At 48.3% G+C, this 27,660-nt stretch overlaps 1 protein-coding gene across 2 annotated transcripts in view; it reads right to left on the bottom strand.

Annotated features, from left to right (window-relative positions):
• TJP1 (tight junction protein 1) overlaps positions 1 to 16,096 on the bottom strand; it is a 197,066-nt gene extending 180,970 nt beyond the window's left edge. For both annotated transcript variants that reach the window (XM_056865692.1, XM_056865691.1), the window contains exons 1-2: positions 15,927 to 16,096; positions 2,042 to 2,174 (exon numbers count right to left, since the gene is read on the bottom strand). In XM_056865692.1, coding sequence (XP_056721670.1) covers positions 2,042 to 2,174; positions 15,927 to 16,096 — 303 coding nt within the window. The remainder of the gene's footprint in view (positions 1 to 2,041; positions 2,175 to 15,926) is intronic.
• Positions 16,097 to 27,660: the final 11,564 nt, after the last annotated feature.

Here is a 27,660-nt window from a genome sequence, read left to right on the forward strand (position 1 = left end):
AGCTTCTTTCTCACAGACAGGTGCAATTCAACCGGGACCGGGTTTCGATTCTGACCTGCACCTCCGGCTTCCGTGCAAATGGAGGCTCCCTTTCAACCAACACGCCTCAGGAAAAATGAAACAAAAGCCAATCTCTGAGCCTGCTTCAAAAACAGCCCTTCACATCGCCAGTAAAGGCTGACCTCCAGAGACATGGGAAATCCAATCTGAAGCCTCTCCATTTATCTCTATGTATGTGTTTCTTTTCTCACTCCCGTTAAATTTTAATGGCTTTTAGGAGGATAATTCACAAAATGTCTCTCAGGTGGGATTTCCACAGGTCTTTGGTTACTCCTGATTCCAGTTCAGCATTGACTGTGCACAATCTCAGTACACCTTAGTTATCTTTTTTTTGCTTCTTGCTTGATCTCAGCAGGAAAAGGGGCGATGTCTACCCTGGAATTCCTTGCAAAGTGAAACGGACGACCTTGCATTCTCACAACTAGAGAACCTGGATGAAGAATACCAGCCAAAAGTATTTGCCGCCGCCACCTATGCCACATCAAACCCAGGTCTTAAGAACATAAGAAAAGCGATGCTGGGTCAGACCCAGGCCCATCAAGTTCAGCAGTCGGTTCACACAGTGGCCAAACGGGCCTCTAGGAAGCCCACAAACAAGACAACTGCAGCAACCTTAGCCTGCCTGTGTCCCACAGCACCTAATATATTCACATGCACCTCTGATCATGGAGAGAATAGGTATGCCTCATGACTAGTATCTATTTTGACTAGTAGCCATGAATACTCCTCTCCTCCATGAACATGTCCACTCCCTTTTGGTTTTTTCCCCCCTGTTAGCAATGGCTAAGAGGCATAGTTAACCCATTTGTCCCAAAATCTAGCCTTTTCCTTCTGAGCACAACTTTCAAACTCTAAGCAAAGAACTGGAGCGCTTCTTGCTGTTGCATCCTCCATCAACCAAGTGACAGAAAAAAAACAACTCTCTCTTCTTTCCAGCTCCTGCATATTTACAAACCTTATAGGTGTTTATTCGAAGTCCCATTAGTTCAATAGAGCTCCATCCCAGTTAAGTATGCATTAAGTAAAGTTAAAACAGTACTCTTGGGAACCAAAATATAATTTTCTTGGGGACCAAAATATAATTTCGTAATTGTGCATCAGAAACCTGTGGCATATGCAATTACTCTAATCCCAACAACGTCCACCTCACCAGCGGCCATCTCCTCCGCATTTTGAGTAGCCCATGGAATATTCCTCAACAGCAAAAGAAAGTAGCGAGTTCAAGTTTGCCTGGAATACTACAGACGAGACAGCAGAACTGTTCCTGGAGTGTACCAATTCAGACTGCAGGGGAGAGATCACATGAATGAACTTTCCACCCTCTATCTGGGAGAAAGCTAAGCCAGAACTTTTCTCCGTGACTTCTAGTATTCTACATACAGGGAGCTTTCTTCTTTTGACATAAAGAACCAGGTCATTCCTGACCCATGGGGTGACGTCACATCCCAACGTTGACTCGGCAGACTTTGTTTTACGGGGTGGTTTGCCAGTGCCATCCCCAGTCGTCTTCCCTTTACCCCCAGCGAGCTGGGTACTCATTGTACCGACCTCGGAAGGATGGAAGGCTGAGTCAACCTTGAGCCGGCGACCTGAAACCGACTTCTGTCGGGATCGAACTCAGGTCGTGAGCAGAGCTTTTGACTGCAGTACTGCAGCTGACCACTCTGCGCCACGGGGCTCCTTCTTTTCACATGGAGGGGCATTAATTAAATCACACAGCAAGTCTGAATTGGCAACAGCCGGAAACAGCACCCACACCTTATCGACCGTTGGCACAAACGAAGGTCTCTGGGCATATATGGGCTTCCCCCACTTGGGTTTTTTTTTTGAGAACTGGGGCTGTAGATATAAGTACAGCCCGAAGCTCTGGCACAACCGGTGGCTGAATGTCAGAGCGAGGAAGTCCAAGCCTTCTTGCAGGACAAGAAGAGCTCTCAAGAGCATCAGCAAAGTTCCAGAAGACGACAAAGGACGTACTTACATTGAACTCGCAGAAATCGAGGCTATCCAGGCTTTTGCTTCTGTGTATTCTCCCTTTTATTCTTCTTAAAGAAGGCTTTCCTTGGCTTATGCTACAATTAGAACCACTGGGGTTTTCAGAGGACGGTGTTACCCTGTTAGAGAGAAAGAAGGGCATTTTGAGTTTTTAAAAGGCAGAAGGCTCACAAACTACTGAGTACTCCTCTGCTGAGCAAAGTCTGAGGTCTTCCTCTGGCTTTGCCTTTGGCAGAATAGCTTCTCAATTTGGGGAGAGGCTTTCTTGTTTTTAAAAAAAAGGTCTGGGGGGCAATTCAATTAAAGAGAAATTATATTGATGCTGGTGGGAACATGCAGTAGACATCTCTACCAGTTCCTGGCTTTTTTCTTGTATTTGTAATTATTTCAAACACAACTCCAACTTGCAATTCATTTCAGTGAATATCAATAATTCATTTTGTAATTCCAGAGTCTTTTAATATATAAAAGCACCTTCAAATATAGCAAAATTGTATTCCATGTATTCCAGCATAAACTTTGTATATGTATATGTGTGTGTGTGGGTGCGCCTCTTTTCCACCCAAACAGGGTCCCCAAGGTGGCGCACAAGGCATTAAAACATTTAAAATGTTAAAAGCATTATATATATATAGATAGATATAGGTAGTCCCCTATGCAAGCACCAGAGATACACACAAATATATAAAATGTATATATAAAATGTATAGAATATAAAATATATAATGTGTGTATACCATGCCACATTCAGGTGCTGTATATGATTGTGCAGATGAGAGTTGTAGATATGTATTGGTCTGATAAGCGCACATATATAAATTATAACAATAAAAACATAAACATACAAACACAGCAGCTTTTGTGGACCAGGGCCCATGTCTTCAGATGCTACTAGCGGATCTTCATGATTTAGAAATTTTATTTAGAAGGTAGAATCATAGAATCATAGAATTGGAAGGGACCACCAGGGTCATCCAGTCCAACCCCCTGCACAATGCAGGAAATTCACCACTACATAAGAACATAAGAAAGGCCCTGCTGGATCAGACCAAGGCCCATCAAGTCCAGCAGTCTGTTCACACAGTGGCCAACTACCTCCCCTGCCCCACACCCCTACTCCATGCCCAGAAGATGGCCAAGGTGCCCTCCCTCTCATGAACTGCCCAAGGACATAGAATCAGTAGGTATGGAAAGGGAAAAAAAAGAGGAACAGGAGGATCCAGGGGCCATGAAATACAAGGTGAAATGTAATCATGTAAACTCCAGGGAGGAACAAATGCATTTCCCCCAGAATTTTGCAGTTGTCTGCATTATACAAAGCTCCCGATAAAGTCCACCCCATTGAGCTTGCAGAAGAATCCCAAGTTTCCTGTTAATGTTTAAATTGCCAGATGCCGCATCGTCGTGTCCTGGCTGCCTGTATACCTTCGACCACAAAAGTGTGTGAAGGACCAGCATGGAATCAAGCCTGAATTGCCCTTTGACCTCCTACCCACTTCCTCAGTTATTGGCCACTGTTGGGGACAGAAGGCTAGTCTATAGAGTTGCCAGGTCCCTCTTTGGCACCGGCGGGAGGTTTTTGGGGTGGAGCCTGAGGAGGGCAGGGTTTGGGGAGAGGAAAGGGACTGCACTGACATCGAGTCCAATTGCCAAAGCAGCCATTTTCTCCAAGGGATCTGGAGGAGGGGCAGTGGCTCAGGGGTAGAGCATCTGCTTGGCATGCAGAGGTCCCACGTTCATTCCCCAGCATCTCCAATTAAAGGGACCAGGCAAGTAGGTGATGTGAAAGACCCTCTGCCTGAGACCCTGGAGAGCCGCTGCTGGTCAGAGTAGACAATACTGACTTTGATGGACCAAGGGTCTGATTCAGTATAAGGCAGCTTCATGTATTCATGTGTTCTATCGGCTGGAGGTCAGTCGTAAGAGCAGGAGATCTCCAGCTAGTACCTGGAGGTTGGCAACCCTATTAGTCTACGTCTCCCACTGGGCTGCGTGGGGAAGCTATCCCCCTTAGCATCTTCAGGGGTGACAGAAGAACCAGATTAAGGGGCTCTTCTGCCAAACTGTGTTTTACTGAGCGTCGGGACGAATGATGTCGCTCTGATAAAATTCTGGGGGGAAAACAAACAAGCAACTGTTTTGGGAAATCACAATGTCCTGACCCAGAAATCTAGCCCAAGAGCTGAACGGTGAGCGGCAAGCTTATACAGGCACTGTTGGGTCAATCAGGGCCAGGAGGTGATTTTAGGTCATCCCAGAGTATCGCGCTCCCATGCCTACCTCTGCCGGTTGGCAAGGCCTCTCAAGGTGTTCCTGTGCATGGGCAGGGGGTCCCCTTGTGCGAGATGTAGTTGTTACTAATGCGGCTCAAAAAACTCTCTTTAATATCGCTGTTCCCATAACTGGTTACTAATAGAAGCCATCCCGCTCGCTGCAGATCTGCTAGACTCCTGATTTAAATGAAATGCATCCGAGAGCCCTCTTCCAAATCGGCTATCGACAAACCCGTTAACCTAACAGCAAGATGATGATGTAGGACACCCCATTAATTAGACGAATCAGATGTTACAAAAAAGAAAAAAGTTACATCGACGGTTTGCAACAAGCTTCCCAATAACACGAGTTTCCGCGACAGGCAATTAAGAATGCTTACAACAAGCGGAAAACGAGAAAATACAAAAAAATACTGTTTGCAAAGCCACTGTTTACAAAGGGAAGGACATGTACAACCTTTCTCATCTAGATTCACGTCACAATAGGTGGAGTTCTTTTCAATTTTCTTTCATAATGGCGCTATAGAGAATTTGGAACACTGTGTAGGATTCTGACCTGGTGGGACCAAACTTAAACTGTCTAAGAATAACAGAGTTGGAAGGGACCACCAGGGTCATCTAGTCCAGCCCCCTGCATAATGCAGGAATTTCACAACTACCTCCCCCCCACACGCCCCCAGTGACCCCTATGAACCCCCAGGGACTTCTTATAAAGTCAGTTATAATGAAGAACTAGCCTATTTCCCCAGTGCTGGACTTTACTCATGTTTGTGGCTACACCATTCACGACTAACAACACCAGAGGTCGGTGAGGAAAAGCTGCACTTGCACCCCCTGTGCAAAGCACCATGCCAAGGTGGGTCCTGATCCTGTATTTAAACACAGGGAGGTTCCTTGCCCTTGAGTAGGGCGACCCCAGGGAGACAACCCGGCAGTGCCAAGGAGATTCTGAGCCATCCAAATCAGTTCCGATCACACACCCAGAGCAGCACTTTCTCCTGGTCTGCTTGTCAACTCACATCTTTCCCGCTCCCCCTCAGCTTCTCACATGCCTGGGACGGGCAACGGCAATTGTGAGTGTGCTCTCTCGCTTTCAGGAGGAGACATTCCACTTTTTGGGGAGACAGCGTGGTATAGTGGTTAAGAGCGGTGGTTTGGAGCGGTGGACTCTGATCTGGAGAAGCGGGTTTTATTCCCCGCTCCTCCACATGAGCGGCGGAGGCTAATCTGAGGGATTTGTTTCCCCACTCCTACACTCGAAGCCAGCTGGGTGACCTTGGGCTACTCACAGCTCTCTCAGCCCCACCTCCCTCGCAGGGGAGGGGAAGGTGATTGTAAGCCGGTTTGAGTCTCCCTTAAGTGGTAGAGGAAGTCGGCATATAAAAACCAACTCTTCTTCTTCTTTGGCAAGCAGTGGGAGTCCAGCCCTAGACGCCTTCCTGGAAAAGCTGTGGACCCCAAAATGAATCATATCTCCAGGAGTGTTCAGTTGACTGCTCAAGCGATACAGCAATTTTAAAATAATGGCATTTGAAGCTCTCCAGGGAGTACGGTGCACCTCTCTCTGGGAGGGATGGCATTTGGCTGAAATGACATTTGGTCTGGTGGACTGGAGCTGCTAGGGTTGCCAGCTCTGGAGTCAGAAATTTCTGGAGATTTGGGGGGTGGCGCCTGCGGATGGAATAGTTTGGGGAGGGCGGGGAGCTTAGTGGAGACGGGACGCCGTAGAGTCCGTCCTGCGCAGCTGCCAAGGGAACTGCTCTCTGTAGTCTGGACATCAGTTGGGATTCTGGTGGGTCTCCGGGACTCATCTGGAGGTTGGCAACTTTGCAATAACCCTGTGAGGTAGGTCAGCGTTTGACAAAGCTACCCACGCAAACTACCATGGCAGAACGGGGACCTGAACCTGGGTCACACAAACCAGTCCAGAAATGAGGACTGGCAAGCAACTCCTGTCCCCGAGCTTTATGGCTACGCTCAGCACATTTTAAAAAATCCTGCCCTCCCTCCAGTCGGAGCCGGCATCAGCTTTATCTAGGGTTGCCAGCCTCCAGGTACCAAATACTAAATAGTCTAGCTAAGTGCAAAAATAGTATTCAGCTCACACTAATAATGCAAAATGTTGTATTTACAAGTGCAAGAAGCCAACAATAATAGAGATACATGCAACAAAATGTATGCAAAGATACAATGTAGCTAAAAAGCTACCCATACAGATGGTCAGTTTCAACCTGAAAAGTCCTTTTAAAGGTAAGTACAATGACTTTATTTCTTTCTTCCAGATCTCCTGCTATTACAACTGATCTCCAGCCGATAGAGATCAGTTCCCCTGGAGGAAATGGCCGCTTTGGCCACTGGACTCTATGGCATTGAAGTCCCTCCCCTCCCCAAACCCCGCCCTCCTCAGGCTCCGCCCCAAAAACCTCCCGCCGGTGGCAAAGAGGGAAACGCAACCCTAGCTTCGTCTCCTCCTTGTGGGTGTCCGTGAGAGATACTGATCATGTTCGGCTGAGTCCTACCGACCTGTGCTTTTCTTCATTTTTTCCTCACAACAACCCTTCGAGGTGTTTTAGGCCGCCAAAGAGTGACTAGCTCAAAGTCTTCTAGCAAGTTTCATTACTGGGCAGGAATCGGAACCCAGGCTTCCCTGGTCCTAGTCTAACGGACACCGCACCATTCTGACTACGGACAATACGAAAGACACACACAGCTAGGGTTGCCAACCTCAACCAAAAGTTTGCCATAAGTGCCTTGTTTTGTCTTAGCTACTTCCTATTCTAGGCACTAGCTCTTTGCTTTGATTTCCTAACCTTCAGGTACTAGCTGGCAATCTCCTGCTATTACAACTGATCTCCAGCTGATAGAGATCAGTTCCCCTGGAGAAAACGGGCGCTTTGGCAATTGGACTCTATGGCCCCTTTCCAAACCCCGCCCTCTTCAGGCTCCACCCCAGAAACCTCATGCCAGTGGCGAAGAGGGACTTGGCAACCCTACACACAGCCCTCTACCCTAGACTTCTCTTCCTCTCCCTCCCCTAGTTTTCCTAGCAGGTGAGCCGTGACAGTTCCCTGCCAGCAGTCGGGCTGCCCATAACCCAAATATAAAACACCAAGGTACTGTGCTGTTATCGAAACACAGATATGCTGCATAAAACACATCCATCATGAACAAATCAATGCAAGAAGGTATCCAAGACCAGCTTGTGGGTTGAATTCATGAGTAATTTATCTGGTTCACTGGGGCAAGACTTTCGTTATTGTTGTTTGTGGTTTTCGGGAACATCGCAGCGTCCCTGAACCCAAGTTATAGTCCCAATGGCTGTTATCATCTGTCTAGTTTTTATTTTCCCCTTTCTTCTGAGGAATTCTGGGTAGCTTAAATGATTCCCTTCGATTCATCTTCACAACAATGCCTGAGAGGTAGGCTGGGCTGAGAGAATGCAACCAGACCATGGTTACCCAGTGACCTTTATGGTGGAGTGGGAATTTGAATCTAGGTCCTAGTCTAACACTCATAAGAACATACGAAAGGCCCTGCTGGATCAGACCAAGGTCCATCAAGTCCAGCAGTCTGTTCATACAGTGGCCAACCAGGTGCCTCTAGGAAGCCCCCAAACAAGACGACTGCAGCAGCATTGTCCTGCCTGGGTTCCCCAGCACCTCATATAATAGGCATGCTCCTCTGGTACTGGAGAGAATAGGTATGCAGCATGACTAGTATCCATTTTAACTAGTAGCCGTGGATAGCAGTCTCCTCCATGAACATGTCCACTCTCCTCTTAAAGCCTTCCAAGTTGGCACTCAAACCACTACACATTACTGCACGAAAAACCACTAACTTGTTACCACATGCACACTTTGAGAGTTTGTCATGCAATTTCTGGATTTTGCATCATACATCACTTTAGCTTCAAATTATATGGGAACAGCTGAGTCCGTAGAACCAATTAATGTATGATTGCATACAATTGTTTTCCACAACGAAGAGATGGCCGTGTATGCAATCACATGCAAACGTAGCTCAAATTCTTTCAGGTCATGCCATTGCAGTTTTTTTTTAAAAAACTGTACACCACACCTGTAGTATATACTGAACATGCTTCACATGTGTATTAATCAACACACAACAATCTTATTGGCATCTGCTCCGTTTATTGACAATGCCGCTAAGCAAATTTAGCACCAACAGAACATCCGTGTGACCAAATACACAACCAGAGATCCTGAACTTCGTCCAGTATCAAATGGTTCCCTGAGAACTGTCTGGGGATCAAACCAAGGATTTCCTCTCTGAGATGTGCCCTTAATTTGCTGCATCACAAACATCCAAGCCTAGTCATTCAAAGTCATGCTTGTGTGATTTTTTTGTTGTTGTTACAAAGAAAGGAAGACCATGCACACGCGCGCGCGCACACACACACACAAGTCCTTATTTGTAGGAAGCCAAGGTGTGGACAAAAACACCAGGTGTGGGGAACAGGGTGAAGCCATTAGCATTTCAATGAATAGTAGATTCTGTGCTGAACTTTCACAGCTATTTATATTCATTTCGATTGCGGTGGAGCTCTTTGCAAGCCAATTTTTTGGCTGGGAGGCAAGGTAATAATGGAATAAATAAATAACAAATGAGGATATAGGGGGAATGAAGAATTACTCTATGAGCAAGAAAAGGGAGCAGATGAACATAGGATATTGGCACCCCACTGGCGACCCAGAAGGCAAAAGAGAGAACACCTCTCTTTCCTGAAGAAAGTCTACTTTGTCAGTCTTTTGCAAGCTGCTAAGCCAGGAGAGAGATAGAAGGAACAAGCTCTATAGTTTCACTCAACCATTTAAATATTTTTCCTCCTGGCACCAAATTACCTGCCCGGGCCCAGTAAAAAGTTCCCATCTTATTTTAGCAAGGCAATATATTCTCCACACACCGTTCCTGTTAATCACACCTCCTTTAGGAAGGATTTTGCTGGCTCCACTATTGGGATTTCAGTAAATGTCGGCTGTGATATACTGCTTTAGGATTCTCCTGGGTCAATGGTTTATTTCCCAAGTAATTAGGGCGCTAATTTGTGTTTCTCTCTATCTTAGGCTTGGATGCCTTTGTGAAGGTGAGGGAGAGTGGCAATATTTAGGCCTGCTGTGTAAACATAAAACCCCAGGTATGACAGTCTACGGATTATAAAACCCCAGGTACGTTATTCCATCAAATACATTCTGTGGAAATAGGTAAGAAAGAGGTCACGTGGAAGTCGAATGCCCCCCCACCCACCCCGTCCCTTCTCTCAGTCACTCCCTGCATGCAAAAAGTTTGAACATTACGGATGAAAGGTTTGGTTATTATTTTTCTATTTAGCAAATTTCAATGCCGCCTCTGCAGGGGACATGCCCAAAATGCTCCAGTGGCTAAAAGTGGGGTTTGTTGTTGTTGTTGTTGTTGAAGAAGAAGAAGAAGAAGAAGAGTTGGTTTTTACATGCTGACTTTCTCTACCACTTAAGGAAGACTCAAACTGGCTTACAAACGCCTTCCCTTCCCCTCTCTACAACACGTACCCTGTGAGGTAGGTGGGGCTGAGAGAGTGTGATTAGCCCAAGGTCACCCAGCTGGCTCCATGTGGAGGAGTGGGGAAACAAACCCAGTTCACCAGATCAGCCTCCACCACTCATGTGGAGGAGTGGGGGAATCGAACCCGGTTGTCCAGATCAGAGTCCACCTCTCCAAACCACCGCTCTTAACCACTACACCATGCTGGCTCTCTATTGTATGAGGAAAAACAAAGGTTTGTGATTCCTTCATAGCTTGGAAGCACACCAAGTGGTCTTCTCTATTTCACAGCCTTTTAGCCTAAGCTACCTCAGAGGGTTATTCTGTGTGCACATGAGTGCCGCCAAGTCACAACTGACTTATGGCTACCCCACAGGGTTGCAACCTCCAGGTACTAGCAACTAGCTGGAGATCTCCTGCTATTACAACTGATCTCCAGCCGATAGGGATCAGTTCACCTGGAGAAAATGGCCGCTTTGGCCATTGGACTCTATGGCATTGAAGTCCTTCCCCTCCCCAAACCCCGCCCTCCTCAGGCTCTGCCCCCAAAACCTCCCGCTGCTGATAAAGAGGGACCTGACAATCCTAGGAGCTAAGTTGGCCAATGATCTGTCTCAGTAGAGTTCCATTAGTACAATTTTTAAAAACATACAAAATGCATACAACCCAACCCCCCCAGAAAGGATTGAGTGGCACAGACTTGGCAGGGGGCATCTACACATCCCTCATGCCAGGTCTGTACCCTCAGCCACCCACTCGGTACTTTAGACCCAGTCTATATGACATATGGCCCTGACCTAGGGTTGCCAACCTCCAAGTAATAGCTGGAGATCTCCTGCTATTACAATGGATCTCCAGCCGATAGAGATCAGTTCACCTGGAGAAAATGGCCACTTTGGCCATTGGACTCTATGGCATTGAAGTCCCTCTCCAAACCCCGCCCTCCTCAGGCTCTGCCCCAAAAACCTCCCGCCGGTGGCGAAGAGGGACCTGGCAACCCTACCCTGACCTGGATGGCCCAGGCAAGTCTGATCTTGTCAGATCTCAGAAGCTAAGCAGGGTCGACCCTGGTTAGTCCTTGGATGGGAGACAACCAAGGAAGCCCACAGTTACTATGCAGAGGAAGGCAATGGCGAACCACCTTTGTTCGTCTCTTGCCTTGAAAACCTTACGGGGTCACCATAATTTGGTTGCGACTTGATGGCACTTTACACACACAAATATGATCCTCAAAGCCAAACACAACCCAACAGCCTTGAGTCTCAGTGAGAAAGGCAGACTATAAATATTATAAATAAATGAAAGTAAACTTAGTTCCAAATTTATAACGTATTAAAGGCAACCCATAACTTAAAAAGCAGGACATGAAACAATTTTACCCCATTCTTAACTTTCTATAACCCTACTCATATAATGACCTTGACCAAAACGTTGAACCCTAATCCCAAACAGAAAACAACAATATTCCATATCCCAAAATATAAAATAGCCCTAGCCATAGGATAGAACAACGGAGGGACTGTGGCTCAGTTCGTAGAGCATCTGCTTGGCATGCAGAAGGTCCCAGGTTCAATCCCCGGCATCTCCAGTTAAACAGACTAGGCAGGTAGATGATGTGAAAGATCACTGCCTGAGACCCTGGAGAGCCGCTGCCAGTCAGAGTAGACAATACTGACCCTGATTCAGTATAAGGGGCTTGGCTCAATGGCAGAGCCTCTGCTTGGCATGCAGAAGGTCCCAGGTTCAATCCCCAGCATCTCCAGTTAAAGGGACCAGGCAAGTAGGTGATGGGAAAGACCTCCGCCTGAGACTCTGGAGAGCTGCTGCCAGTCTGAGTAGACAATACTGACTTGGATGGACCAAGGGTCTGATTCAGTAGAAGGCAGCTTCATGTGTTCATGTGTGTTCATAAACAAACAAGCGATAACATAAAATTGCCTAAACGTGGCGTAGCCCTGCAACATATAATAACCCTATCCCCTAGGGGCTGCAAAAGTGGGCAGGTACTTCTAAGTCTGGCGTAAATCCTCCCATGTTCCTTTTGCCGTTACAATGGTTGGCAGGCAGGTGCTTCTTGAGACCTAACGTGGGCTGAAAGATCTTATTAGGAGAGAATTGTGAGGCTGTCTGCTGAACCGGTGCCAACTAGAAGAGTCTCCTTTGGCAATCTGGACACCTGTCCCTAGGAATCAGTCTCCAGACAGCCCCCTTCCCACTCCAGAATTTTCTTAATGGCTCTAAATGGCTTTCCGTACAGCCGCTGCTTTGACCCTTCCATCCCAGAATCGAATTAGCAACCTAGAAATTCGATTATCAGTATCCTGCGACAGTGAAACAAACCACGATTGGTGTGTGTGCCGAACCTCAAAACTGTGCCTTTTCGTATCCCACAAGGCAAGACCCCCCTTTTTATGGGAGAAATTAGGGCGGCAGATGTTTGTACGGAGAACCTTAACCGCCGCTGCTACCTTTTGCATTTTTCATTCAGTGGGGATTCAGGTGGATTATCTCCCACAACAAAAGATAAGCATTTTAAACCTTTCTCATTAAACGTTTTAGGATGCTTGCGCTAACTGTATCAGACAACATATGGGCCGAAGGGCAAACAAGAACACTGAAATCCTCACTTCAAAACAAAACATTACTTGGATCCAGAAATGTCTAAATATCTAATTACAAATGGGAATGACGTATCTTGCTGTTTAGATGAGAGAAAAATCCGTCTACGTATTCAAATCTTGCTTTTCTGAAACAAGGAAGCCAAACTTTACCTTGTGCATACGTTATAGGGGATGGAAACATTTCTCAAACGGTTTTTGATCCGAACGCTGACAGGTTTGCACGCTGATGAATTCCTATCGATTTGGCAACAATGCCACACACCTTCTAACTTTTTACGCTATGCCCCATTGAGTTGCACCTTAAGGGTCCTTTTACAAAGTATAACCCCCATCCATACAACGATGTTAAAAGCACAACGCCGTAGAGCCCTGATGATGCCTCTAACTGTCAATAAAATTGCTGTTCTGTCCATAGGTAGCGATTAAACCTCCGGCGCAAGCCTGTCCGGTCCTTTCATCATGCCCTTTGATTTTAAAAAAGTACGCCTGCTAAAGGGACGCATGCCGTCAAGGTACGCTGTTTACGCAGCATGCTTACCAGCTATTATCCAAGAACATTGTGCAGGGAACGCCGAAAAGGCATTCAAAGCCAGAAACCGTTTAATGCCCCCCATTTGGATATCGACGATTAAACTTTATTGTTTAACATCGGCGGGCACCTCACGGATTCGCCTGCGCTATCAGCGCAACGAGAAGAGCTATGTAAGTGGAGAGCTCTTGCTAAACCGAGACTTTTGTGTTCCTCAACTGAAACCAAAAAAACAGACCTTGAAAGACTAGCTTTTGAAGGAAAATTAGCAATTTTTTTTAATTATTAAAAAGCCGGACTCTTCTTGCTCTGCAATAGCATGGCAGGTTATGTCGACAGTGCGTATCGCACAAACTTTTTAGCAAAAGCACGCACGGTGTGTATAGTTCATGTACGCGTGTATTGATAACATGTCCTGCCTGTGTAGTTTTTATATATATATGCATATATATATATGCATGCCAGCACCAAGGGCTTAAAATCAGCTAAATTGGTTCGAACAAGACAAAGCAGGAATATATATTTTTTTTAAACCAATTCTGGCACAGGAAATGAAGAGATAAGCCACAGAAGCTGCCCGGCACAGCGCAGAGCTACTGCAATGTGACCTTCTCAGGAAAAGGCCTCAAATTAGCAAAACGGTAGCCTCCGTGCTGGCATGTAATACATTACTCCCTTTGCCACATCATGCCTTTTGTTGGTCTATATAAAGGGGGGGGGGGAGGGGGATCAGACACACCAAACACTGGAAATAGGGACAGACTATTTGCTGGTTGTTCTGCTGAAACCTCTTCTGCGTTATCGGCATTTCTGAAACCCTTCCCCCCTACACACACACATATATCCCTTTCTGACATTTTGCACTTTCTCATTATAACCCGAGGTCACAGAGACAGCGAATCACAAGAACATCACAGTTTGGGGAGGGGCTGTGGCTCAGTTTGTAGAGCATCTGCCTGGCATGCAGAAGGTCCCAGGCTCAATCCCCGGCATCTCCAGTTAAAGGGACTAGGCGAGTAGGTGATGTGCAAGACCTCTGCCTGAGACCCTGGAGAGCCGCTGCCGGTCTGAGTAGACAATACTGACTTTGATGGACCAAGAGTCTGGTTCAGTATAAGGCATCTCCATGTGTTCATGTGTTCCACACTGCTTCTCACATGTGGCACTTCAACTCAGGTGCATTTGATTTGGCTTGCAATGTGCACACTGAATACAAGTATACAACAGCTTGGGGGGGGCTTTAAAAGAAGGGAGCGGGGGTGTCTATCATGTACCTTAAAGTGCACACACTAACAATCCACTCAAAAGTGCTACACCTAGAAAAGTTATACCAGAGAAGAGGGGGTTCTTGACTGTTATTTGGTTCTACCAATCCCCCTCCCCCTCTGAAAGTTTTGTTTTTGTGCTCTTATGCCAAATGGCTGAAACAAAATTTCTGCTACATCTCCCATTTCCCTCTGAAAGCACAGTTGCAGCAATAGGGTCACATTTCCCATTTTCTTTGTGGCCTTCTGAAAACCACGTATATTCTCTTTCTTCCAGTCCAGCTGGCAACAATTCTCCAGAAGTCAGCTCTTAATGCAGCGTGCATGAGCATCTCACTACAAATTTACAGGGTGACCATCGGTCTTGTTTTCCTTGCTGCTGCCCCCACCCCCCACAATGGTGCTCCAGAAAACTGCTCTAGCAAAGCACAGTGCATATTTATTTACTGAAGCCAACCTGACCCGTCAAGTTCACACAATACAGCATAACCTTTTTTCCTCCTCCCTGACAGTTAATTCTTTGGCAATCGCAAAAAACAGACTGTATCCAGGTGAAGACTGTTTCACACACACACACACACACACACACACACACACCCTGGCACAAATGTCAAGCAGATAAAAAAAAAACGATGATCCATCTCTGAATACCCACAAAAGGGCCTTCCTTCTAAAACTCCCCTTTTGCATCCCTGAAGAGCATCCACGATTCCAACGATAGATAGATTAGATAGATTAGATAGATTGATAGATAGATAGATATCATAGATCATAGAGAGAGAGATGATAGGGAGAGAGAGAAAGATGATAGATGATAGAGAGAAATGATAGATGATGATGATGATGATGATGAGATAGAGAGAGAGAGATGATAGATCATAGAGAGAGATGATAGATAGGGAGAGAGAGAAAGATGATAGATGATAGAGAGAAATTATAGAGAGAAATGATGATGATGATGAGATAGATAGAGAGAGAGATGATAGATCATAGAGAGAGAGATGATAGATAGGGAGAGAGAGAAAGATGATAGATGAGAGAAATGATAGAGAGAAATGATAGATGATGATGATGATTAGATAGATAGATAGATAGATAGATAGATAGATAGATAGATAGATAGATGATTGACACAGAGAGAGATGATAGATGATAGATGAGAGAGAGAGATGAGAGAGAGATGGGGGGAGATGGAGAGATGACACAGAGAGATGACAGATAGATAGATGACAGCTAGCTAGATATGGACTTCTGAACTCTGGAGCAGCCTCCAACTGGCTGTTTGCAGCCACAAAGCCCCTGCCACACAACCTCCTGCAACAAAGAACTGAGCAGCAGCAAGAGGCCTGATGCCACTTTAAAAAAAGAGAGACAGAGAGAGAGAGAAAGAAAAGCCCCCAAACCGTTTCGCTGCAAGCGACTCCAGTGTCACCGCGCCGCCGCCGGCGGAGCATCCCGTCCGCCAAGGCATCCCATTGCAAGGAAGGGGTCGGGGGGGCGGGATATTCCGATTTTGAGCAAAGGGCTGCTGCCTGCCCCCCGCCCCCCCCCCCCCCGCCGCCAGCAGCGACGTTGCAGGACGCAGGTCTGCGGCCGGCCCGGGGTGGGCGCGGGTGCCCCCCGGGCAAGGAGGCGTCCCACTCACCAGAGCTTCCTCTTCAAGGGCATGAGGCTGCCCCGGTTGGAGGCGGTCACCCCGATGGCCATCTGCAGCACCGTCAGGTATTTCTGGTACTTCATGGCGCCGCCGCCGCCCCCCCGCGCCCCGACGCCCCCCCGCCGCCGCCCCCGACAGAGCCGCTCCAGCCGCTGCATGCAAGCCGACCAGGGGGCTGCCCGCCCAGCCGCCCCGCCGCCCCGCCGCCGGAGCCCTCGCTGCCGCCGCCTGCTCGCCTCCTCCTCCTCCTCCTCCTCCTCCTGCCGCACTCCCCCTCTCCCTCTCCCCTCCCCGCCTGACGCGGCTCTCCTCCTCCTCCTCCTCCTCTTCCTCCTCCTCCTCCTCCTCCTCCTCGCCGCGCTCCCGGCCGCTCGGCGTCGCCCACCCACCTCGGCCCTCCGCCGACGCTCCCTGCGCCCCGGTTTGCCCAGCTCCGCCTGGCACGTGGGAAGGGCTGCCTCTCTCGCAGGCACGCAGGATTTCCCGGGCGGGCGGGCGGGCTCCCTGGGGGAGAGGCGGGGGTGGGGTGGGGGGGCTGCCTTCTACTGCCTTCAAACCCTGGGCCCATCAAGGTCAGGACGGTCGAAGCACCGGGGATTGGACCTGGGGCTGAGCCACGGCCCCTCTCCATGGCTCTCCCGGGTCTCAGGCGGAGGTCTTTCCCCTGGTCCCTTCAACTGGAGATGCCAGGGATTGAACCTGGGGCCTTCTGCAGGCCAAGCAGAGGCTCTACCGCTCAGCCACGGCCCCTCTCCATGGCTCTCCAGGGTCTCAGGCGGAGGGCTTGCCCATCACCTACGGGCCTGGTCCCTTCAACTGGAGATGCCAGGGATTGAACCTGGGACCTTCTGCATGCTGAGCAGGAGAACACATGAGGCTGCCTTATCCTGAATCAGACCCTTGGTCCATCCAAGTCGGTACTGTCTACTCAGACCGGCAGCGGCTCTCCAGGGTCTCAGGCAGGGGTCTTTCCCATCACCTACCTGCCTGGTCCCTTTAACTGGAGATGCCGCTGGGGATTGAACCAGGGGACCTTCTGCATGCCCAGCAGAGGCTCTGCCACTGAGCCACAGCCCCTCTCCAAGGCTCTCCAGGGTCTCAGGCAGGGGTCTTTCACCTCAACTACTTGCCTGGTGGTGCCTTTAACTGGAGATGGCAGGGATTGAACCTGGGACCTTCTGCATGCCAAGCAGGTGCTCTACCACTGAGCCATGGCCTCACCCCAATGTAACAAACACACTAAGCTGCCTTCTACTGAATCAGACCCTTGGCCCATCAAGGTCAGGAATGTCTACGCAGACTGGCAGCAGCTCTCCGGGGTCTCATATCGCCAACTCCCCATGCCTTTTAACTGGAGAGGCCAGGGATTGAACCTGGGACCTTCTGCATGCCGAGCAGATGCTCTACCTCTGCCTCTTTGTGGGCCCCAATTTGCCCAGCTGCAATTTGCCCAGCTGCAATTTGCCCAGCTCTGCCTGGCACATGGGAAGGGGTGTCTCTCTCTCTGTCTCTCACGCACACATGACTTCCACGGCTCTCCGGGGTCTTGGGCAGAGGTCTTTCACATCACCTTCTACCTGACTCTTTTAACTGGAGATGCCCGTGATTGAACCTGGGACCTTCTGCATTTCCAAGCAGATGCTCTACCGCTGAGCCATGGCCTCACCCCAGAATAATGAACACACCAAGCTGCCTTCTACTGAATCAGACCAATGCCTTCTACTGAAGGTGCCAATGATTGAACCCAAGACCTTCCACATGCCAAGCAGATGCTCTACCACTGAGCCACAGCCACCACCACCACCACCCAAACAGCATAAGACATTAATACATGAAGCTGCCTTCTACTGCATCAGACCCTTGGCCCATCAAAGTCAACATTGTCTGCTCAGACCGGCAGCAGCTCTCCGGGGTCCCATATCGCCAACTCCCCATTCCTTTTAAATGGAGATGCCAGGGATTGAACCTGGGACCTTCTGCGTGCCAACAGAGCACCACAGAGCCACACTGTGACAATCTGAACACTCCTGTATAACGAACCAGTTCATCAAAGACAACATTGTCTGCTCAGAACAGCGGCAGCTCTCCAGAGACTCGGGCAGAGGTCTTTCACATCACCTACGACTTGGTGACTGGAGGTGCCAGGGATTGAACCCGAGACCTTCCACATGTCAAGCAGACGCTCTACCACTATTTTCAGCATAGGTTCCTTCTTTTTCCAGTACCTGGAGGCTGGCAACCCTATTTATCCCTGATCAGTCAGTGTGTCCTTGATTTCAGGCCTCTGCACAGAGTCCCTTCAAGTCTCAAGCCCCTATAGTAGGGTTGCCAACCTCCAGGTACCAGCTGGAGATCTCCCGCTATTACAACTGATCTCCAGCCGATAGAGATCAGTTCCCCTGGAGAGAATGGCCGCTTTGGCAGTTGGACTCTATGGCATTGAAATCCCTCCCCAAACCCCACCCTCCTCAGGCTCCGCCCCCAAAACCTCCCGCCGGTGGCAAAGAGGGACCTGGCAACCCTACCCTATAGCTATTTGGGGCTTCTCTCTCTTCTGATCTCATGCACACACCCTCTTGCTTCCCTGGAAGATGGCTTTCCACTCAGCCGCTGTCAATCTCACATTGACACCCCCACCTGACTACTCTCCCCCTTCTCTTCCACCTCCCCTCCTCCACCGCCCCCTGTCTCTCTAGGGGCTAAAGCTGTACCCTCTCCTCCCCGCAGCTCCCATCAGCCGCCCCTCCTGGTTACCTTGGGCCTGACCTCCTTGCCCAGCCTCTGTGGGGGCCTGCTGGGCTCTCCCCATGGCCCTGTCCAGTGGGGCCAGGGCTCGCCTCCTCCCCCTGCCCACCGAGAGCCATACTGTTGCTCTTGGCCAGCGGCAGTAACAACGCACCGTTCCCGGCCAGTGCCAGGAGTCGCAGGGAACAGCACCCTTCGCCCCTGCCATCCTTTCAGGCCTGCTGTTGCCCTCTCCCCCCTGGGTCTCTGTCCTCAGCATGCTAATCTCATTAGGGCCTAGAATAGCCCCGTGTTATTATTTTAATCCCCGCACGGCCCTTGCCCGCTGCCGCCATCGTCGGTACTTTACAGCTTCAAATGACACTTGGGTTCTACATAGGGTTGCCAACTCCAGGTTCAGTTCAGAAATGCTTGGAGATTTGAGGGTGGAGCTTGGGAGGGGGGCTTTAGGGAGGGGAGGGCCCTTGGCAGTTATAATGCTATGCAGCCCACCTTCCAAAGCAGCTCCAGGAGAAGCGGAATAAATGTTTAAGATAAATAATTAAACAATTTATGTGGTCTGGAAATCAGTTGCCGTTCTGGGGGATCTCCAGCCCCCACCTGGAGGTTGGCAACCCTAGCGCTACAATTTCTAATTACAAGATGCTCAAGAAGGGTGCGCAAAGGTTTCCCAGAGCCAAGATTCCCAAGTCCCTCTTAGGGTTCCCAAGTCCCTCTTCACCACCGGCGGGAGGTTTTTGGGGCGGAGCCTGAGGAGGGAGGGGTTTGGGGAGGGGAGGCGCTTCAATGCCATAGAGTCCAATTGCCAAATTGGCCATTTTCTCCGGGGGAACTGATCTCTATCAGCTGGAAATCAGTTTTAATAGCAGGAGACCTCCAGCTAGTACCTGGAGGTTGGCAACCCTATTCTATCTAGCAAGGCTTCAACGCCGTTTGAACATCCTGAACCGCCAGTGGATCCTCTCTGTGGAGCTGATGATAGATCTGGTTCTGTTTTTTGTACACCGTAGGATAAGAAAAAGCCTCTTTTAAAAAAAAACTGAACAAGGAAGGAAGCGCGCTTTCATTTAAAACAGTACACCGTGAAGAGTCCTACTGTTAATCAGATTAAAACTACAATGAACATTAATGTAATAGGATTTGTTATAATCAGAAGCAAGAGTGGAATCGCCTTAATGTAAGCAAGAGATGCCAGAGGGGGTGATCTCTCGCAAACCCCTCCAGAGCAAGGCCTGCATAACAGGCATGCTGTTCTTCCTGGATGGGGTACTTTGTACTCCCAACATCTTGCTGGGTTGGCAGGGGGATAGCTAGGGTTACCAGCTCCAGGTTGGGAAATACCTGGAGATTTTGGGAGGGGAGGGCAGAGTTTGGGGAGGGGCTTTAATCGGGTACGATGCCATAGAGCCCGCCTTCCGAAGCGGCCCTTTTTTCCAGGCAAACTGATCTCTGTCGCCAGGAGATCAGTTATAATCCCAAGAGAACTTCAGCCACCACTTGGAGATTATTGAGAGGCGGCAGCGCGTGGCTCTAAATGTAATATGCAAAATAAAGGAACAATACCAATACTATAAGTCCAAGTGATTATTTATATATAACCCAAACCTAAAATCTCTATAAACAAAGTGTTCACTTCACATAATCTGCCTCGCAGGGCTTAAGAGCCAAGAAATGAAAATAAATGGAGAAACACAGAAGAAGCAACATGTGCTAGGTATGTGCTAGTGTTTATATCACTGCATAAACAAGGTATAATCCCACACGGTGGAAACCCATATGATCACGAAGAATAAATGATTGATAATCAATGACAATCAAAAGCAAGAGTCCGTGGTCAGATCCGTGGCAAGGACGCGTTTCGAATATCTTCATCAGCTTGCTGACCACTTTAAATTGATTGATTCCATTCAGGTGCAGTGAGCATCTACTGCTTAAATTTAACAGAGACCACAACAGCAGGACTTCACTGAGACCAAGGCATTTCAAGGAAGCAAGAAATTCTGGTGGAGTTAGTAGAAAGCACCTGTATGTTTGCCAAAATTTCTTCAGAATGCCACTTGGAGATTGGCAACCCTAAGTACATGTTCCCTTCATGCCAGGATCACGTAGGGTCGCCGGGTTCCTTTTTGCCACTGGCGGGAGGTATCCTGGGCGGAGCCTAAGAAAAGTGGGATTTGGGGAGGGGAGGGACTTCAGTGCCATAGAGTTCAATTGCCATGTTCTCCAGGGGAGCTGATCTCTATCGGCTGGAGATCAGCTGAAATAGCAGGAGATCTCCAGCTAGTACCTGGAGGTTGGCAACCCTAGGATCATTTGATGCCAGGACCAGGTGGATTCAGGTCCCTACTTCAGTTCCCAGTAGCCCCAGCGACGCTAGGAAGACAGCTCCTTCTTCGAGCCATGCGATGCCTTCCAGTATCCTGATATTAGAACATGATCCATGAGCCTGTACAGTCGAAACATGTTTTCTGAGCAGCTTGGTACATCACTTCCCAACTTATTTCATTCCTGTTCTCTTCTAATCTACAGTCCATACACTTATCACCCTTACACTCTTATTATCTCTCTGAATCTTATTAGCAAATTTTATTCCAGTAATCAGATTTTTTTTCTTTTGTTCCCCGTTGGCTTTCATTGTGGGGAAAAAAATATCCAAGTGTTTATTTTCTGTATTTTGATGTGAACGGACTGTGTATGCCTGTGTCTTTGCATGTGTTTCAAGAGCCCTTCGAAGTTTTTCATTAGTTCAGCACTTCCTTAGCATTAAAGACAGTTCTGTCTCCATCCTCCTAGACTCTGCCTGCAATCCAGTGTACTGTGATAGGTCTTTGTGTCCCAATGAAATCAATGGGACTTAAATCAATGGGATTAGTCATGATGCATAGCTACTCTCTCCAGGATCAGAGGCACACGGCCATTATATTAGGTGCTGTGGAACACAGGCAGGATGGTGCTGCTGCAGTCGTCTTGCTTGTGGGCTTCCTAGAGGCCCCTGGTTGGCTACTGTGTGAACAGACTGCTGGACTTGATGGGCCTTGGTCTGATCCAGCAGAGCTTTTCTTACGTTCTTATGTTATGTTCTTAAATGAACTCAGTTGAAGACAATTCTATGGCCCTCACTGGTACGACCAAGGTGCAGCTGAGGTTTGAGGGACACAGGGAATCACTGGAGAAGGTCTAAGTTTGCCACCTCTGGGTTGGGAAATTACTTGTATTCAATGTGCACATTACAAGCCAAATCAAATGTACATGAGCTGAAGTGCCACATGTGAGATGCGGTGCCTGAAGCCACCTTATACTGAATCAGACCCTTGATCTATCGAAGTCAGTATTGTCTCCTCAGACCGGCAGCAGCTCTCCAGGGTCTCAGGCAGGGGTCTTCCATATCACCTACTTGCCTAGTCCCTTTAACTTGAGATGGCTTGATTGAACCTGGGACCTTCTGCATACCAAGCAGATGCTCTACCACTGAGCCACGGCCCCCTCCCCAACCCTGTGATCCAGGTTTGTGAAAGTGGAAAGGTGGGAATCAAAGAGAGGTGGAAAGAAATCTTCTCCCAGGAGAGTACGTGGTTTACTAGTGGCTACTCTACATTATATAGGTTGCCTTTATAGGGTTAATATCACAAGAGATCTTGGAATTCAGCAGGGGTTTTATGAGAAGGGAGGCAAGGCAGTCATACACAACAGGAGGACAAAAATAAAACAGTGGATGCGGCCAGCTCCCAAAAAACTGATTGCAGCCTTTATCGGAGCAGCCGCCAGGAAAGGAACCAAGCAAACTGATTTATTCACCTATTGTTATTAGTTAATGCAACGGCCTACAATTTCCCTACAGCAGCAAATGTCCCGGTGCCAATTTTCTTTTTAACTCCGCAGCGCTGGCGTTAAAAAAGTTTTTTTTTTTAAATGTTCATGACATGAAGACCTACATGATTGAAAAACCACTGCTTTTGCTACGGCCTCATTACATGTCTACGGTCACCAGAATGCATCATCTTGGTGATGGACTTTGCTCAACAAGATGGAAAAATTAAAGCCTGAAGGAAAGGGTTATTTGTGGATTTATTTGTCCTTTCTGTCTGACGGCACCTGCCATGTCCCTGTGCCTGAGCCAATGGAAACCTTTCTGGAAGAGAAGGGGGAAGCCACGACAGATCCTAGGACATCATTGGTCCAGGAGGGCTCAGACCCCTCCCTTGGGGACTGTGGAGACACCTTGCCTTTGGAGAGGGGCTGGAGCTCAGTGGTAGAGCATCTGCTTGGCATGCAGAAGGTCCCAGGTTCAATCCCCGGCATCTCCAGTTAAAGGGACTCGGAAAGCAGGTGATGTGAAAGACCTCCGCCTGAGACCCTGGAGAGCCGCTGCCAGTCAGAGTAGACAATATTGACCTCGATGGACCAGTAGTCTGATTCAGTATAAGGCAACTTCATGGGTTCGTGTATTGTAGGGGAGGGGCCGTGGCTCAATGGGAGAGCATCTGCTTGGCATGCAGAAGGTCCCAGATCCAATCCCTGGCATCTCCAGTTCAAGGGACTAGGCAAGTAGGTGATGTGAAAGACCTCTGCCTGAGACCCTGGAGAGCTGCTGCCGGTCTGAGTAGACAATACTGACTTTGATGGACCAAGGGTCTGATTCAGTAGAAGGCAGCTTCATGTGGGTTCATGTGATTCTGCAGAATCCAGGAACATCCAAGAACACACTCTTGCGTTAATTCAGTGTGTTAATTTTGAAGATTTTTGTTTCATTCAGAGAAGACTTCTGTATCAGCTCATGATATTGCCATTTTGCGCTGCTGATAACTTGGGTATCACAGAGGGAAGTCTTCTGGTATAGCCGACATTCGGCACGCACACATGAGATTAGTTCACACATGCATTCATTCCAAAAAGGGAAAGCTCACTAAAGAGTCGCCATCGCTAGTTGACGAAGAAAAATTATGCACAAGACAGAATGTAACTAAGTGAATGGAAACCTGAAGCTATAGTTTCAGCTATAGTTTTCAGGTGGGTAGCCTTGTCGGTCTGCAGTAGATCAAGATTTGAGTCTATAGCACCTCAGAGACCAGCAAGATTTCCAGGGTATAGTGAAAGCTCCCTTCATTGGATACAATGAAGGAAGCTTTGACTCTTGAGAGCTCATATGCTGGAAATCTTTCCAGACGGTTGGTCTGCAGTAAAATAGTTAGTCAAGTTCCAGTAGTACCTTAGAGAACAACAAGAATTTCAGGGTACACGCTTTTGGGGAGTCAAAGATCCCTTCGTCACACGGGTAGGAAGTCTAGTTGGTGTGTAGAGTGCTACTGGGGCTCGAATCTTGAAGAAAACCCTGAGGGGCAAAGGCAGTGGATAAAAGCCAGCATGCTGTAGTGGTTAAGGGCGGCGGTTTGGAGCGGTGGACTCTGATCTGGAGAACCGGGTTCGATTCCCCGCTCCTCCACGTGAGCGGCGGAGGCTAATCTGGTGAACCGGGTTGGTTTCCCCACTCCTACACACGAGGCCAGCTGGGTGACCTTGGGCTAGTCACAGCTCTCTCCGCCCCACCTCCCTCCCAGGGCGTCTGTTGTGTGGAGGGGAGGGGAAGGAGCTTGTAAGCCGGTTTGATTCTCCCTTAAGTGGCAGAGAAAGTCGGCATATAAAAACCAGCTCTTCTTCTTCTTCGAGCTGATGTTCCTCAGGAGATCCGTCGTAACCACCCGTTAATAAAAATTAACACAAAAGGGCCGGCCAGCAGGGGAAACGTAAAGTCACAATTTGCTGAGACTGATAACTTGAGAGGGAGGGAGAGTAGGGAGTATTCACAAAGCCCGCCAGTCTAATGTGCCCAGCCTTATGCTGAAATAAAATTCAGCTAGTTATGCAGGTGCCACAAAACTTTTGCATGTTTGAAGAAAAGTTTCCTTTCTACCTCTGTTTTAGAACTTGAGGAGGAGCCCTTGGGAAGGAGGATCAAAGGGTCAAACGAAGTATTTTTAATGGCTGCCCCTCCAACTTTGGAATGCCTTCTGCATACAAGGATGTGGACAGAATGGAGCGGGTGCAGAGGAGAGCGACGAGGATGATCAGGGGCCTGGAGACCGAGCCCTGCGAGGAAAGGCGGAGGGATTTGGGAATATTTCATCTGGAGAAGAGGAGGTTGAGGGGGGACAGGATTGCTCTCTTGAAGTATTTGACGGGCTGTCACTTAGAGGAGGGCAGGGAGCTGTTCCTGCTGGCAGCAGAGGATAGGACTCACAATAATGGGTTTAAATTGTGGGAGGAAAGGGATCGGCTGGATATTAGGGGGAAAATTTACAGTAAGAGTTGTTCGACAGTGGAATCAGCTACCTAGGCAGGTGTTGAGCTCCCCCTCACCGGCAGTCTTTAAGCAGAGGTTGGACAAGCGCTTGTCAGGGGTGCTCTAGGCTGATCCTGCATTGAGCAGGGGGTTGGACTAGATGGCCTCTATGGCCCCTTCGAACACTATGATTATATGTAGTGTCATTATTATCCAACCTCCGGTGCCAGACCAAGACTTTAATTTTTTCCCCCCTCTGGCTCTTAATTAGCTGATTGCTGTGTAGTTGGTTTCTCCACCTTCTCTTCTCTGCTTTTGGTTTTAATTTGCCGTGATACAGGGGCCCCTCTTTAGGGGAATTTGTCTACCAAAACTGTACTATGCATTTCCTGCGTGTGCCATTCAAATGGAAAGCCTGCATTGGCTTAAGTATGCAAGTGGCTGCCCTCCGCTTTGCATCCAAATTTAATTAGCCCACGTGGACACAAACAGCAGTGAGAATCTCCAAGGTATTTCTGTGCCAGCTGCCATGCGTAAGAGCACAGAAAGGGTTCAGGATGTGGACGTTGCAAACAGCTACGCAGACATGGTTTTTGAACTGCTGAGTCTTTAATCTGTCTTACTATATAACTGCACTACCAACATCAGACTGTGTCCTAATAGTATAAATATCATTGGCTCCCTACAGAATCCTGGGAATTGTAGTTTAATGAGGGTGCTGTGAATTCTGTTAGCCATCTCTTGCAACCATTAAAGGACTACAGCTCCCAAGGTTTCCTGGGGGAGGGAATTAACCTATTTAAAATTGTAGTTGGTGGTTACAGTGTACATGTGCTTTTGAATACATGAGCACATGAAGCTGCCTTATACTGAATCAGACCCTTGGTCCATCAAAGTCAGTACTGTCTACTCAGACCGGCAGCGGCTCTCCAGGGTCTCAAGCAGGGGTCTTTCCCAGCACCTACTTGCCTAGTCCCTTTAACTGGAGATGCCGGGGATTGAACCTGGGACCTTCTGCATGCCAAGCAGATGCTCTACCACTGAGCCACGGCCACCTCCCCGATTGGTAGGGCAACTTTTTGGGGGGGAGGAAACACATGCCCAAAGTTTGCTGGCCACAGAGATGGCAATAAACACATCACAAATTAATAACAGCTGGATGGCTAGGAGCCAGGGGGCTCTGACTTAACAGTGTGAGGGTTCTTTCTGACAGCTAGCAAAATAAAACGACGACCCTTCCCGGGACAAGTCGCACGGGGCCTCTGGAATGAATTTTTAAGGACTCCCAGCTCCCAGTGTGAAACTCCAGGGTAGCTTAGTCATTGCAAAGAAGCCTCGCAGAGAAATTGTTCTGCAGAGGAATCATTTGGCCTTCAGTCCCAACATCTAGGAGAGTTCCAGCGTCACAAGGAATTGCGCTTAGAGGTAGGCAGCTCAAAACAAGCAGGATGTAGTAACCGTCCCTGATTAAAGTTTGTCATGGAATTGGTGCCTTGAAATTTAATTTTTAATTAATGGAGACAAGCATCCATTTAAAACAGGGGGGGCTGTGTGTTTGTTTTTGAGAAGAGAGCATTTCTCCTAATTTTGAGTGCCGTGTTTTTAAACATTCTCTTGACCTTCCTGTGCATGTTCATCGATGCTCGGAACATGCTCGGGGCCGAGCGTTTCGCAAGAAGGCGCTTCTCTTTCCACCAAAGCTGAAAGACTGAGAGCACAGTGCGTGTCCTAAAGCCCCGGCCATCGTCCCCCTCTGCAAGGTTTAGACGGCTGTCCCCAAGGGAACCACATTACACAAAGAATTATGCACAGATCAGTAGAAGAGCTGTGCAGAAGGGAAAGATTAAGCAGTCCCATCTATAAAACAGTTCGAAAGGATGTAAAGATTTCACTTTGGGGAAACTTGCTTGCAAGTGACTCGCGGGGAAGTCAATTTGGTTCACAAATTTTTGTACCCTGCCTCAAGTTTTCAGCCTTCACACCAGTTCTGGATAAACCTGAAGGTCACCTGAGGGTAGAGCTGCCAACTCTGGGTTGAATAATTCGTGGCGATTTTGGGATGGAATTTGGGGAGCATGGGGTTTGGGGAGAGGAGGGACATAACTGGGGTATAATGCTATTAAGTCCTCCTTCCTAACCACCCTCCAGGGGATTTCTGTATTCTGGAGATCAGTTGTAATTCAGGGAAATCTCCAGGCCCCACCTGAAGGTTGACAACTCCACACCAGGGTGTTGGCCAGTTCAACTTTATGCACCATCAAAATTGGCCCTTGCATTTATCCACTCTGGGAAAAACTAGTATGGGAAAGTGCTGTCAAATTACACTCCATTTATGATGACCCAATAGGGTTTTCAAAGCAAGAGAGGAACAGAGATGGTTTGCCAATGCATGCCTGCGTGGTGTGGCGTGCGAGAGCCAGAGCGGTGTAGTGGTTAAGAGCGGTGGACTTTGATCTGGAGAACCGGGTTCGATTCCCTGCTCCTCCACATGAGTGGCGGAGGCTAATCTGGTGAACTGGATTTGTTTCCTCACTCCTACACACGAAGCCAGCTGGGTGACCTTGGGCAAGTTACAGCTCTCTTAGAGCTCTCTCAGCCCCACCTACCTCACAGGGTGTCTGTTGTGGGGAGGGGAAGGGGATTGTAAGCCGGTTTGAGTCTCCCTTAAGTGGTAGAGAAAGTCGGCATATAAAAACCAAC

This window comes from Euleptes europaea, chromosome 20 (genome assembly GCF_029931775.1).
Source record: "Euleptes europaea isolate rEulEur1 chromosome 20, rEulEur1.hap1, whole genome shotgun sequence".
NCBI classification, from domain to species: Eukaryota; Metazoa; Chordata; class Lepidosauria; order Squamata; family Sphaerodactylidae; genus Euleptes; species Euleptes europaea.